This window comes from Typha angustifolia, chromosome 14 (genome assembly GCF_048772165.1).
Source record: "Typha angustifolia cultivar Huaian chromosome 14, ASM4877216v1, whole genome shotgun sequence".
Lineage (NCBI taxonomy): Eukaryota > Viridiplantae > Streptophyta > Magnoliopsida > Poales > Typhaceae > Typha > Typha angustifolia.
In genome coordinates, this window is record NC_133252.1 from 12,417,037 (window position 1) to 12,429,088 (window position 12,052).

The window sequence follows — 12,052 nt, forward strand, 5'->3', positions numbered from 1 at the left end:
TTATGCACCAAACAATCAAGACAAAGTAATAAGAGAATTAAGATGCTGAATGCACTAGCTTGGTAGCTTCCCATTTCAATATATTAAATCATAAAAGATTAAAATCCTCGTTATCTATCGACTTAATCTATATTTAACTAATATAGTAGCTAATAGAGTAAACATTTTTATCTACTAGTTATATCCCTATTGAAAATGACTTGGAATTAATGACAGATTGCACCGTCACTTTCTTCACTTATCATACTTACTGTTACCGTACAACTGATGTCTGAGATTTGAACACACAATAATGGCAGGATAATAATGTACACAGGAGTGACAGAAATCATATATATATATATATATATATATATATACACATTTATATATATATACACACATGTATATTTGAATATATGAATGGTCCCACAAAGTACGTGAGCAAGTAAACTGCCTCGTTGGCGAGAGCATGGAGACACACATAGTAGCCAGCACTAGGTTTAACAGTAAACCAAAGGAAAAAATAATAGACTGCAACAAATCTCGTGACTCTGACCGTAACGCAGAGGAGAGTAGATGACAACTCGTGAGAGCTGGGACTGGGAGCATAATAGAATGGATCCTTTGTTCCTTCTCCCGGGGGCCATTGTTTGCTCATAAATATATATATATATATATATATATATATATATATATATATATATATATATATATATATATATATATATAATTTAGTTAGAACCAGCTTCCAAGTGAAATTATCGACAATATATATATATGCCTCTCTATTTTATATGTATATATAGTTAGAATACTATACATCTCGTTTTGTTTCCTCAGATTCCAACCTTACCCATGATCTGCTGGCTATTACCATATAAAATTGATTGTTGATTCGATATTACTAATATATACATCACTTTAGAATCTATGTCCAAGCTGAATCAAATCGCCACAGGACAATGTCACTAAATTGGACAAATTTATATAATATTTTAGATTAAAAAAAATGTCATTTCAAGCAGAAATTTGTTAGGCCCGATCATTTTTCACCTAATCTCGATCTCATTATTTAAGCTTTAAAAAATGTGCTTTTTTTTCTTTCTTTCTTTCTCAGAGATATCAGACTTGAAGGATTCTTTCATATATTAGATTTGCATGATTAGCTCAATCTTATTCTACATTTAATTTATGTTTGTAATTAGAATCATTAGAGATTGAATAAAGTTGATAAAGCTTTCTCTTTTTCATTATTCTTTGTATACTTTGGAATGATCCATAAGGCTTTAAACCCCTAGTTCTTTTGTATTTGTATTAGATAGTTAACGAGATCGACCGAGAAAGATGCTCTCGCTGTGGTTTGTCGGCGTTCCTTCCTTACACGCTATCTATTGGCTGCCAATCATGCGCCGATAAGTACCCGATTGTACAAATATTCCTGCAACCATGGTTGCAACCGGTCTGCTATGATTGGGGTTTGCATGCATGGAATCGAAGAGGACTGCTATGAATTATTTTGTTACCACCACTGTGGCACACTAATTAATTGTCTGCATATATGCCTGCAGACATCCAAAGCTTCCCCTGTTCACGTGTGTCCCGGTTCTACTAATCATTGCCACGCAACAAATCCACGCTCGCACTTCTTCTGCCCCGCTTTGTCTCTCAGACCCTTCCCCTCCTCGCTAATGATGAGCTGGCTTTCGCCTCCTTTATGGGGGTTTTTAACTACGTAGCCTTTGTCCCCCCCACCTCTCCTCTCTACTCCTCCAATTAAACCGCCCATGCATGCATGTTCCAGTTCCAGTTCCAGTTCCAGTTCCAGTTCCAGTTCCAGTTCCTCCCACATCATGCATGCATGCATGCCAAACTCTCTATTGTCAACACTTGGGACAAAGTATCTACTTTTGGGTTATCGTGAGAAGGACGAGGAGCACCTCGGCACTTTAATTGATGCAATCTCTCCTCAAACTTGGGCTTCAGCTTGAGTTTAGATCTTAGCCTCCTCTATATCTGTCAATGTATGCCATATTGGGCCTAATGGGCCGTATCTGGCCCAATATGAGCTTTTCTTACCAGTTCTATCTCGGAGTGACAAATATAAGGGTGTTTCCGGAAGTTGCTAAACCGAATAGGGTGTAAACCGCAAATACTGTAAATTTAGGGTGTGTAATGAAAGCCACTCAGGACTTCACATTATTTTCTTTTGCTGTTGTGTTCGTTGCTCTCCGTTTCCACTTCGACTTCTTCTCGCTACGAGAATTGAAGGTTGAAACCCTAACCCCAGTTTCCCATCTCCTAGGCGATGCTTCAGGTCGGAGAACCCTCGTCTTCGACTCCTCCTCCTCCGAATCTTGTAAGCGAGAAGCCGATCGTTGTTAGGGTTAAGAGGAAGTCATCTCAGGCTCCACTCGACGCCTTTTGTGAGTCTTTGTTTCAGCTTCTCAAATTTTTTACTCGATTTTCCGTGGAAGAAGAGAAATTTATGTTGCGGTTGGTTTCTAGGGTTGGAGATTAATGAAAGGCCGTGTAAGAGGCCTCTGCTGGATGTTCAGAACCTCTCAATCTCCAATTCCACTTCAGGAAAAGGTAACATCTATGTTATTCTTGATTCATCTTCATCCCAAATTTATTGTTGACTATCAATCAAATAGATAATCATTAGGACTCAAGATTACATCAAACGAAAAGATAAAGATAAGACTAAATTAGTGTTGTTATCCAATGTCAAGGTTGAAACGTCCATCGTGAAGTAAATAAGAGTAAGGTTTCGGCGTCTGCCTATTTTATGACTATCCATGTGAAGTTAAATGTTTTTAGATGGAGTTTTCTGTCACTAAGTTTCTCTTTGTAGTGAAAGATGAGAAATTTAGTTGCTGTTTCATGCTATGCCACCCAATAATTATTCTTTGTACTATCGAGAGTGCTAACCTATTTTATGACTATGCATGTGAAGTTAAATTTTTTAGATGGAGTTTTCTGTCACTAAGTTTCTCTTTGTAGTGAAAGATGAAAATTTTAGTTGCTGTTTCATACTATGCCACCCAATATTTATTCTTTGTACTATCGAGAGTGCTAATTATAGTTGCTGATTGGAGACTCATATTTTTCCAGAACAATGTGCCAAATAGACTGATTTAGTTGCTCTGAAAGATGCTCTCTTCTGTTCAATCTTATGAAATTTGTACTCTTTGTTCTTCCTGTGGCTGCAGTTCCAGATGAAGCGGGAAAGAAGAAGCTCCTAGTGCAACATATTGAGACTATAGGGCACTCTGAAACTGCTACAGATGTTCTGCATTCAATTTTGGTTGGCATTCATCTTTCTGCATTTTCTATTTCTTTCTTGTCAATTTTGTCAGTATGTCATGTTAATCCTGCAAATTGATTATGTCGTATTGTTTTATCATGTGGAGCCAAGAAGGGCTATCTCTATTGTATAAGGGATTAATTACACTATACTTCTGCGGTTAGCATGTTCAGACATTTATGTATATAAATGGTACAATGAGACCCAAAATTATAGAGAAGTAGGTGCAGTTGCTCATTATTTATTACCCTGCCAAATGAAACTTTCTAGTTCTTTCCCAGGAAACTTATAGGATTGTTCCTATGGGAAACTATTCTCCCCATCCCCTGTATCATATGTTATATATTTTATTTGTATGGTCTCTTTTGCACATTTAGATGAGCTCTTTGAATGTTACTCCTTTACTGGATGAACCTAAACTGCATCAGGTTGATATCAAAACCTAACGACTAAATGACCAAGCAATTAACTTATAGGAACTCTGATTAGTTTACCTTGCCACTCTATTATGTCTTTCGTGTACTTTTATCACTTTGTGTGCTTGATCATGTATTGCACAATCAGATATGTACTTAATTGTCTCTCGTTGTTTTGATCTTATTTATCTCATTTATGCAATGTTGTAAACTTGTAATGCATTATTCTTATGGTAACAGGTGTAGATAACTTTTCATTTTACAACTTAAGTTACTTAATCTTGTCCTCCTCTGTTTAGCAGCCTGACGGCACTGGCTTGAAGGAGCTGAAAAGGAAAATTGTGGTGCGGAAACGCAGCTTCAAACAAGTAAATGTAAGTAAAAGATCTTGCCTAAGTGGATTGGGAAAGAGAAACTCTTTTTTTTACCCTTGCCACTGAGGGTGGGTGGGGTGGTAGTGATTTGATGCATTGACAACATTTTTCCTTGTATGTGGCATGTAAAAGTTCCAAACTACAAGTTGGTCCACAGCCTCATATGTTTCATGAATATATCTTCAATTTATATGCTCAACTTTTGCATATTTTATTTTCCAAGTTTTGTTTTATCTTTTTTGGTGGTATTACAAGGAAATAATTTCATGTAGCTAACCCCATAAGGCTCTTGTCTTTTTGTACTGAATCGTGAAAATTTCACTGCAACTTTTTAGGTAAGATTATGGAAAGTTGGATTTCCACCAAAACCTTGCCTTTTATCTTCATTGGTCCTAATACTTGTGAATATTCTTGCAGCAATATAATTTTGTAGATCTGTTTTCACCTTAGATTTTTTCCAAGGAAAAGAATATCTGAATGATGTCGCAACCTACATAGCTGTCTAGCTGACAACCTTCCTGCTGTTTTTGTCGTTTTATTTCCTCTTACATTAATATGGTTCCTTAGATTTCTTATACTTGTTTCATTAGTTTGAAGTTGTAGACTTGTAGCAAACTGTTAAAATATAATAGCTGATTTTTTTGTGCTTTGCTGCCAGCAGAAACAAGATCAGCTGCGGTCAGTAGCTAGAGAAAAGCTTGGGGTACACTTCCGAATCATTTTTCTCTTAAAGTTTCTACTACTTAATGTTGAGTTTACAGGGATGAGGGTTCTATTTATTCTTTATAAGATCCATGTTATGATAACCTATCAGACTGGCAAGTAAGCAATCTTCTTTAGAGTGTATCATTTCCAGGATCTTGATTATTTAGTCCGAAGTAGGCTTCCTTATTTTGCAATACCTGTAGTCATTATCATACACCTGAATTGCCATTGGTTGTAGTATCTTTGCTCTATCAGATATATTTGATGAAATTTAATGGTACTTGGAGCATTTGCATGCTTATGTTACAACATTTTGCTTCAAACATTTTTAAATTTGTTGGTAGAGATTTTCATAAGGCTTTTGATTTGTCATGTGGACATATACGACAGTATTACGACTATTGTCACTGTGGCTTAGCTTTAGATGGGTTACGTTCTCATTTGTGTATACTTGAATATGCATGCCGTCTATGCATTGATCTTGTCATTTAAGTTTCTTGGTTTCCTTAATGTAGACAGAAATAAAATGTTACGAATTTATTACCATATGAATTTTCTGGTTATTTATGTATTATGTAGGATCTAGCAAAAAGTGCTCGCTTTGAACAAATATGGAAAAGGAGAAGGGGAGTAAAGGATGCAGCTGATGACTCCTTAAGAGCGATATGCCATCTTTATGATGTTGTCCGAGTAGATAATGATGAAAAGCCTGAAAAGGTGCAGCAAGAAGAGTGAGTAGCTTTTTAATCCATGTACTTGTATTTCTACTTTTTTATTAATTTAATTAACGTTGTCATCATTGTAATATTTAATATTCACTTTACATATTATTGTGCAGAGATTCTTCTTTCGAAGATGATGCAATTTTATGCAACTATCTGCCATTAATAAGGGAATTCCTGCCAGATGCTGCTGCAGAAATTGAATCGAATATGCTTGCTTACCCATCCAGAGAAGGTTCTCTTGGGTTTCCCCCTGTAATGTTTAATCCCATTTGCTTTCACGTGCATGTGGAACTTTGATATGCAGCCGATATCCCGTATTCCAAAATCTTGACAATTAGCTTTGTTCTGGTACTTCTTCTAATACTAATGATACTATTGTGCTCTGGAACAGATAACTATGTGTATGACCTATACACTTTGGGAGATTGCCCTGATACAATCATGGAAGAAGCTAGAACTGATTATCCACTGTAAATATTTTTCCTATCCTGTTTACCTCTTAATTATTTCTTAAAATACTATTTGACTTGGTGATGGATTTTCTGGTATCAGTACTGAAATGTTTTGCCTGCTATAGGGTTCAAGTAGATGATGACGGTGACTTTTATGATGGCCCTGTTGACTCTGAATACGAAACTGATGATTCAAATGGTATGTGTTGCTTTTCCTCAATTAATCTGATTGTTTTCCTGCATTGTGGTACTGCATATCCTTAGCATATTCTTGTTCCTACGGCAGCTGAGGATAACCCAATGAACGATTATCCTGATGAAGATTCATTCGAAGAAGGTGATGATGATAGAGACTCTTTTGATGATGTAGAAAGTCAAGACTTGGAATATGAAAAGGAAGTTATTGATGTTGATGAAGAAGAGGACTGGCGATGGCAACATCGCTGAGGATATGTATAATCTGGAAGTTTGATGTAATCAGTTTAATTATTTTTCCTGTGAATATTTTGGTCTGCTCAGTATGGTCATCAGAGATGTCTCTTTCCATATTCTGCAGTAACTCTGTAACTTACTGAATCTTCAATAGATTTAACTCTTTCTTGCCACCACTTTCTTTGGTATCTCAAATTATCAGATCAAACTATAATTTATAAATCAATTGTTATCTGTACTTGAATTGATTGTCCTCTTACGAATTATGAAAAAGTAATACAGCAACCCTCCCAGGATCACACAGAGAGCTATGCCATCAATTGCCCCACCAATGATCAAAATCTTTGCCAGGAGACTTGAAGAAATACCTTGAACCCTCGCAGTTCCCTTGGGGAGCTTCACCCAGTATCCAAGACCACTCAAACCCTCAACTTCTCTAGCACCTGCAACTAATCCATAATGAGAACACTCCCTCTCCGAGTTAATGCCACTGCCATCCGAGTAAAGGACAGCAGCACATGAACAATCTTCCAAGCAAGATTCCACACATTCCTCCTGGCTCACATTTACATTTGTGTCAGGAGTCCTGAGAACACTAACAACTCCTCTTAGTTTCACCATAACAACCTCAGCGCCAAAGACCCCACAGAGCTCATTGTAGATCCCCTGCTTTAAGTTTGCAGTTACATTACTCTGTATGCTTGACAGTTGAAGATATCTGCAAGTGCTGGTAGAGGAACAAATCCCATACACTCCACAAGGAAGGGGAAGGTCACAGAATCTAAGTGCTTTATATGATGGTTTGAAGTTGCCTTTGTAGTTTGAGAAGGAATAAAGAACCAGGTTTCCTTCACTTCCCAGTGCTAAGTACTGAGCAGCTCCTGAGCCTACCGCAAGAATCTGAGCAATCTTCCGAGAACTATTGTCGAAAAGCTTCAGTCCTCTTGAACCCAATTTAGCAAATGCAATCTTTCTTTCGCTTCGAGGTTCGAACTCCCAGTATGAATAATTCTCCTCTCTCCATTTCAGGTAAGCAACCACCTTGTCCTTTTGGATTTCGAATGAGTAGGAAGCCGATGAGTTGGTCGAAGAAGAAGTCAGGCAAGCCGGCACGTTGAGCCGCTGGCCCCACAGTAAGACGTCGGTCGGATTGTCGAAGGTCTGCCACTTTGTTTGGTTCTTGGCATCAGCGAGGATCAAGTTGCCTGTGTCCTTTTGAAGATAAAGTCCCTGTTTGGTATAAATGGAGGGAAATTAGCACATTTGAATCTTTATACCAAGACTACTTAAATACATTCCAATGGTAAGCTTTATTATTTCCGAGACCTTACCGTCATACTAACGAAAAAAAAAAAATTAACTCATGCATAACTCTAAGAAATGAGGATAGATAACTATCACCTTCACTCCTTGTCTAGATGTCCTTGTTTGCCACCCTATTCTCCCCTCCCAGTCCATCACTCGCAGATCACCATCTTCCATCAACCCTAGCACGCATTTCTTCTCAGGAAAGAACTTAACATAATGGTCAGAAGCCCAAACTTTCAAGTCCTCCATTAGAACAACAAGGGAGCAAGAATACCTCCCACCAATAGCCTCAACACTCAATGCCACCCTGAAGTTTGGTGGCTCCTTTGCTGCATCCAGAACAAATGCTCTTCCTACAAAATCCGGCTGGTAAGCAGAAGGGATTGGGATCGTCACTTGCCCACCAAGAGGGAAATCTAATCTACAGAGAACAACAAGTGATAAAGAAGAGAGAAGAACAAAGAGGAGGATGTTGGATTCCATGTGGGTGTTTCCTCGATGGATTTGGTTTGATGGGCTGTTTAAGATTCACAGAAGAGGAAGAAGCTGTCAGGGGTTAATTGGAAGGGAAGTGATAGTATTGGAAATGATGCTAAAGTAGGAAGTGAGCATCCTTTGGGATTCATAAACTATACGAATAATTATTCTCCCAATTCTATTGGCTGCATCATGCAATGCAACTTTGCGTTTGGTTTTCATGAGGGAAACATGAAACTTTCTATAAAGAAGAGCTTTCCATATATACGTGATTTAAAACTTGAAAGGTTTAATACATAAGTTTCTTTTTCTTTCCTAAGTGTGGATGGACAAAGATCTTGGTGAATGGGTCCACTTATCCACTACTCACAGATAGTGGATAGTTAGGTTGGTGGTAGTAATCTTTAATGCAATCTTTTTGCAGGCTTTGCTACTATTCTTTTAAAGGTGACAAGAATCGAGATGAGGATCCACACTGTGTCCCTTGTAGGTCCTCATATGCCATTCATTTATGTATCTAACCGAGCTTTATAAATGCAATTTGATTTGATAAGCGATTATTTACAAACCTTTTTAGTGCTATCTCGCAATCCAATAGTCTTGAAAAATCCCAGAAAGACTTGAAATAATTAGAATTCTCAACCTACAATAAAAATAGAAGAACGAAACAAAGAAATGCTCCCAGGAGAGCATCACAGGTGCTAAATCTCAAGCCAGAGATCCGGCGGCATGCCAATTGCCAACAGAGAACAACAGTATTGGCAAAGAATAAAAAAATAGAGATCACAATCCATCTCATCCTTATATGGGCCTAAGTTTGGTAGGGGAAAATAGAAATAATAGTGCTGCTAAAATTTGAGACTGGACCTGATAAAATTGATCTCAGCCTTAGGGGAAAATAATTATGCTATTTTTTCAATTGGGAAAACCCCAACCCTTGAAGTCTTCCTCGTAATTCGGGGAGACCCACCTTTGACGGTTGGATCTTCGCTAAACTCAAAACCAGTTCAAATCGACCGTCCAATTATACCGTACACTAATTCGAGCCGTCTCCTTCTCCGAGTCCGAGACCGAGATCGTGACCGAGACCGACTCCGAGTAGGCTTCTCGATTCGCGTAAAGCCGCTCGCTTTAAAACCCGCTCTTATGCGACGATCGACCTCTCTTCCTATTACTATCTCGTATCGGTTCTTTGTTCTTCTCCCGGAAAATCTAATTCTCGTTCCTTCCGAGATGATGGCGGGTGAGAGAAACCTAGGTGGGGACCCGAGAAGAAGGCAAGGGATGCCGCAACGACGAGGGCCGGTACGTTTTTCTTCTCGCTTATTGCATACAAATTTTGTTCTTTCCTTGTTTCTGGTTCTCGAATCGTGATCAATGTGATGTTGGAAAGGTAAAGGTTTCGTTTTTACGGGTAGTCGGCTGATTCCCGGGTTGCGTTCTTGAGATTGTCGCGTACAATGTGAATTTCTCAGCTGAATCGTGGATTTAATTTGAAAGTTTGTTTATATTTCTGTGTTGTTTTTATTTCTTGATTAATCCTAATTTTCTTGGAGATGCTCCCAAAGCTGGCATTGCTTGTGTCAAGGATTTATATAGGGCATAGGCTTGCAGGTATCTTTGCTGATGTAGTTTAGGATATGAAAGTTGCAGAACAGAACCCATATTTGTATGTTGCTATAAATTGTTCTTTTTCGTGCATAGTAAGTGGTAACCAAGAGCAGGAACACTTTGTCGTATGTAGTTGAACTTTTACTGCTAGTTGATACTCTCTTTCCCATTATCGGTATCATCTTGTTTATCTTCAATACTATCAAATAATTTGATGTTATCTTCTGGAAGATTATTGCATCTTATACGTACTCCAATAAGTTGGTTTTAGGCGTGAAAACAAACGTGTATCTTGGCTACATCAAATTCCTTTCAGATGTTCATGCTTGCAGACATAAGCTTTTGTGCTTTTCTAAATTTGGGTTGGAATTATAGGTTTCTGTTGGCAACTTCTTATCGCAGGGAGACAACGAGGTTTCTGTATCCCGTTACGGAGGTTGCAGTAACAGAGCTATACAAACTATTATACCAACAAAATCAGGAGCTTCTTTGGATAGCAGAAGTGGTGCTTGTAGTTCACAACATACTGAATGTGATTCAGAGATTGGCCCTTTTGATATATGCATGAGGAGAGGCAGATCCCCTGTCAAATTGAACCTTTCTCTACTTGAAGTTAACAGAGAAAGAAGAAGGGAACAAGAGTTCTCTAAGACTGTTCCTCAGAAGCTATATTTGAGACCTGGAATGGTTCTTCTGAAGAATTTCATTAAGCATCATGACCAGGTTTGACCATCTATATTCCTCTTTCAAAATCTGTTAATGGTTTTGGTTCTTTCAATATTCAACATATTCTGCTTTCTGTATATACCAGGTTAGAATTATAAAAATCTGCCAAGAACTTGGTATTGGTCCGGGAGGATTCTATAAGCCAGGCTATGGAGATGGTGCAAAGTTACACCTGCAGATGATGTGCTTGGGGAAGAATTGGGACCCAGAGAAAAGCTTGTATGAAGATAAACGCTCATACGATGGTGCCATGCCACCAAAAATTCCGGTAGAATTGAAGAAGTTGGTTGAAGATGCAATCCAAGCTTCTCATGATTTTTTAGGACGGAATGAAAAGGGTACTAATGTTGACGAGGAACTTCCTAGGATGTCACCTGATATCTGCATTGTCAACTTCTATAACAGCAATGGGAGACTAGGCCTTCATCAGGTATATGACATACTTTATCTTGTTAAACTAAAGGATATAGTGTCTTTCATTTCTATGCAAATGTGACTACCTGTCATGAGATGTTCCGTGGTAAAAGGACCTATTATGCAGCAGGTATACAAGCAGATGTGTCAGTTGTTCTTGCATTTGTCAACACTCAACTATCAGAACAAGATTGATCATATTGCAGCTCTTTGAGAAAATAGTTATTGAGTAGATTGTGAATCTCTCAGATGTTGTAAATTTGCAATTGACTGTGTTTTTGCTTAGGTTCCCTCAAATTCTGAAATCCACTTAGGTAATAGGGCATTTTGTTCTGGGGTCCACCTCTAGCATAAATGCTAGATGCTTTTTGATAATAGATTTTTGAGATGGATTTTTGTTATCTTAATCTCAACTTAGTTGGTCTACATGGTCATAAGGCTGTTGGTTGTAAACTTGTAATGTTTATTTACACTTTTACCAAGTTATATATGAGAAGCATCAGTCAACCTCAGTAGAGTGGATATTATTATTGTCGAGATTGTTGGATAAGAATTTTAAAAAATTTCATCGAGCTGATCGTATTATTATATTCTCATGCAGGACAAAGATGAGAGTAAAAGCAGTCTTCGTATGGGGTTACCTGTTGTGTCCTTCTCTCTGGGCGACTCTGCTGAGTTCTTATATGGAGTTGAGAGGAACACAGAAAAGGCTGAAAAGGTCCAACTTGACTCTGGTGATGTTCTATTATTTGGTGGCAAGTCTAGGCATATATTTCATGGAGTTCCACATATTAAACCAAAAACTGCTCCTAAACGACTGATTGAGGAGACAAAGCTTCGGCCTGGACGTCTGAATCTTACCTTTAGGCAATATTAGCATGCAAGTTTCATGTCTTCTTGTACTTGTTTTGGAAGCTAAAACTCAGTAGATGACTCCTTACTTCCTAGCTCCTACAACTGTAATATGGTGTTTTGTTATGTAACAGTTCTCTTATGTACATAATAATGTAACAGTTTGTTTATGCTGGGAAAAAAAAGTGTTTCTCTGGTATGTTAGACAAGTATACTTTCTGCTTGAGAACTTGTTCGGGCTCAAAACTAAAGTAAATCAAAGAAAGGAGCC

General features: G+C 38.0%; 3 protein-coding genes across 7 annotated transcripts; 2 read left to right on the plus strand and 1 right to left on the minus strand.

Annotated features, from left to right (window-relative positions):
• The first annotated feature begins 2,167 nt into the window (after positions 1-2,167).
• On the plus strand, positions 2,168-6,560 carry LOC140776806 (RNA-directed DNA methylation 4). 4 transcript variants are annotated; one of them, XM_073120664.1, is made up of 10 exons: positions 2,168-2,405; positions 2,488-2,571; positions 3,195-3,289; positions 4,005-4,079; positions 4,738-4,782; positions 5,364-5,515; positions 5,623-5,741; positions 5,901-5,979; positions 6,087-6,160; positions 6,248-6,560. In XM_073120664.1, the coding sequence occupies exons 1-10, from the start codon at positions 2,288-2,290 to the stop codon at positions 6,406-6,408; spliced, it is 1,002 nt and encodes a 333-aa protein (XP_072976765.1). In that variant the 5' UTR covers positions 2,168-2,287; the 3' UTR covers positions 6,409-6,560. The 4 variants fall into 4 exon arrangements, with proteins under 4 accessions (XP_072976765.1, XP_072976767.1, XP_072976768.1 ...); XM_073120666.1 differs by having other exon boundaries at positions 4,008-4,079; XM_073120667.1 differs by having other exon boundaries at positions 4,008-4,079; positions 4,741-4,782.
• A 55-nt stretch (positions 6,561-6,615) lies between these two features.
• LOC140776805 (EP1-like glycoprotein 4) lies at positions 6,616-8,267 on the minus strand. Its single transcript, XM_073120663.1, has 2 exons — positions 7,795-8,267; positions 6,616-7,623 (listed from the first exon to the last, which is right to left on the minus strand). Exons 1-2 carry the CDS (start codon positions 8,182-8,184, stop codon positions 6,616-6,618), a joined length of 1,398 nt encoding a protein of 465 aa, XP_072976764.1. The 5' UTR covers positions 8,185-8,267.
• Positions 8,268-9,251: 984 nt separating this feature from the next.
• LOC140776216 (DNA N(6)-methyladenine demethylase ALKBH1D-like) lies at positions 9,252-12,052 on the plus strand. Of its 2 annotated transcripts, none has more exons than XM_073119844.1 (4): positions 9,252-9,483; positions 10,165-10,512; positions 10,601-10,945; positions 11,531-12,052. In XM_073119844.1, the coding sequence occupies exons 1-4, from the start codon at positions 9,325-9,327 to the stop codon at positions 11,804-11,806; spliced, it is 1,128 nt and encodes a 375-aa protein (XP_072975945.1). In that variant the 5' UTR covers positions 9,252-9,324; the 3' UTR covers positions 11,807-12,052. The 2 variants fall into 2 exon arrangements, with proteins under 2 accessions (XP_072975945.1, XP_072975946.1); XM_073119845.1 differs by having other exon boundaries at positions 9,256-9,483; positions 10,192-10,512.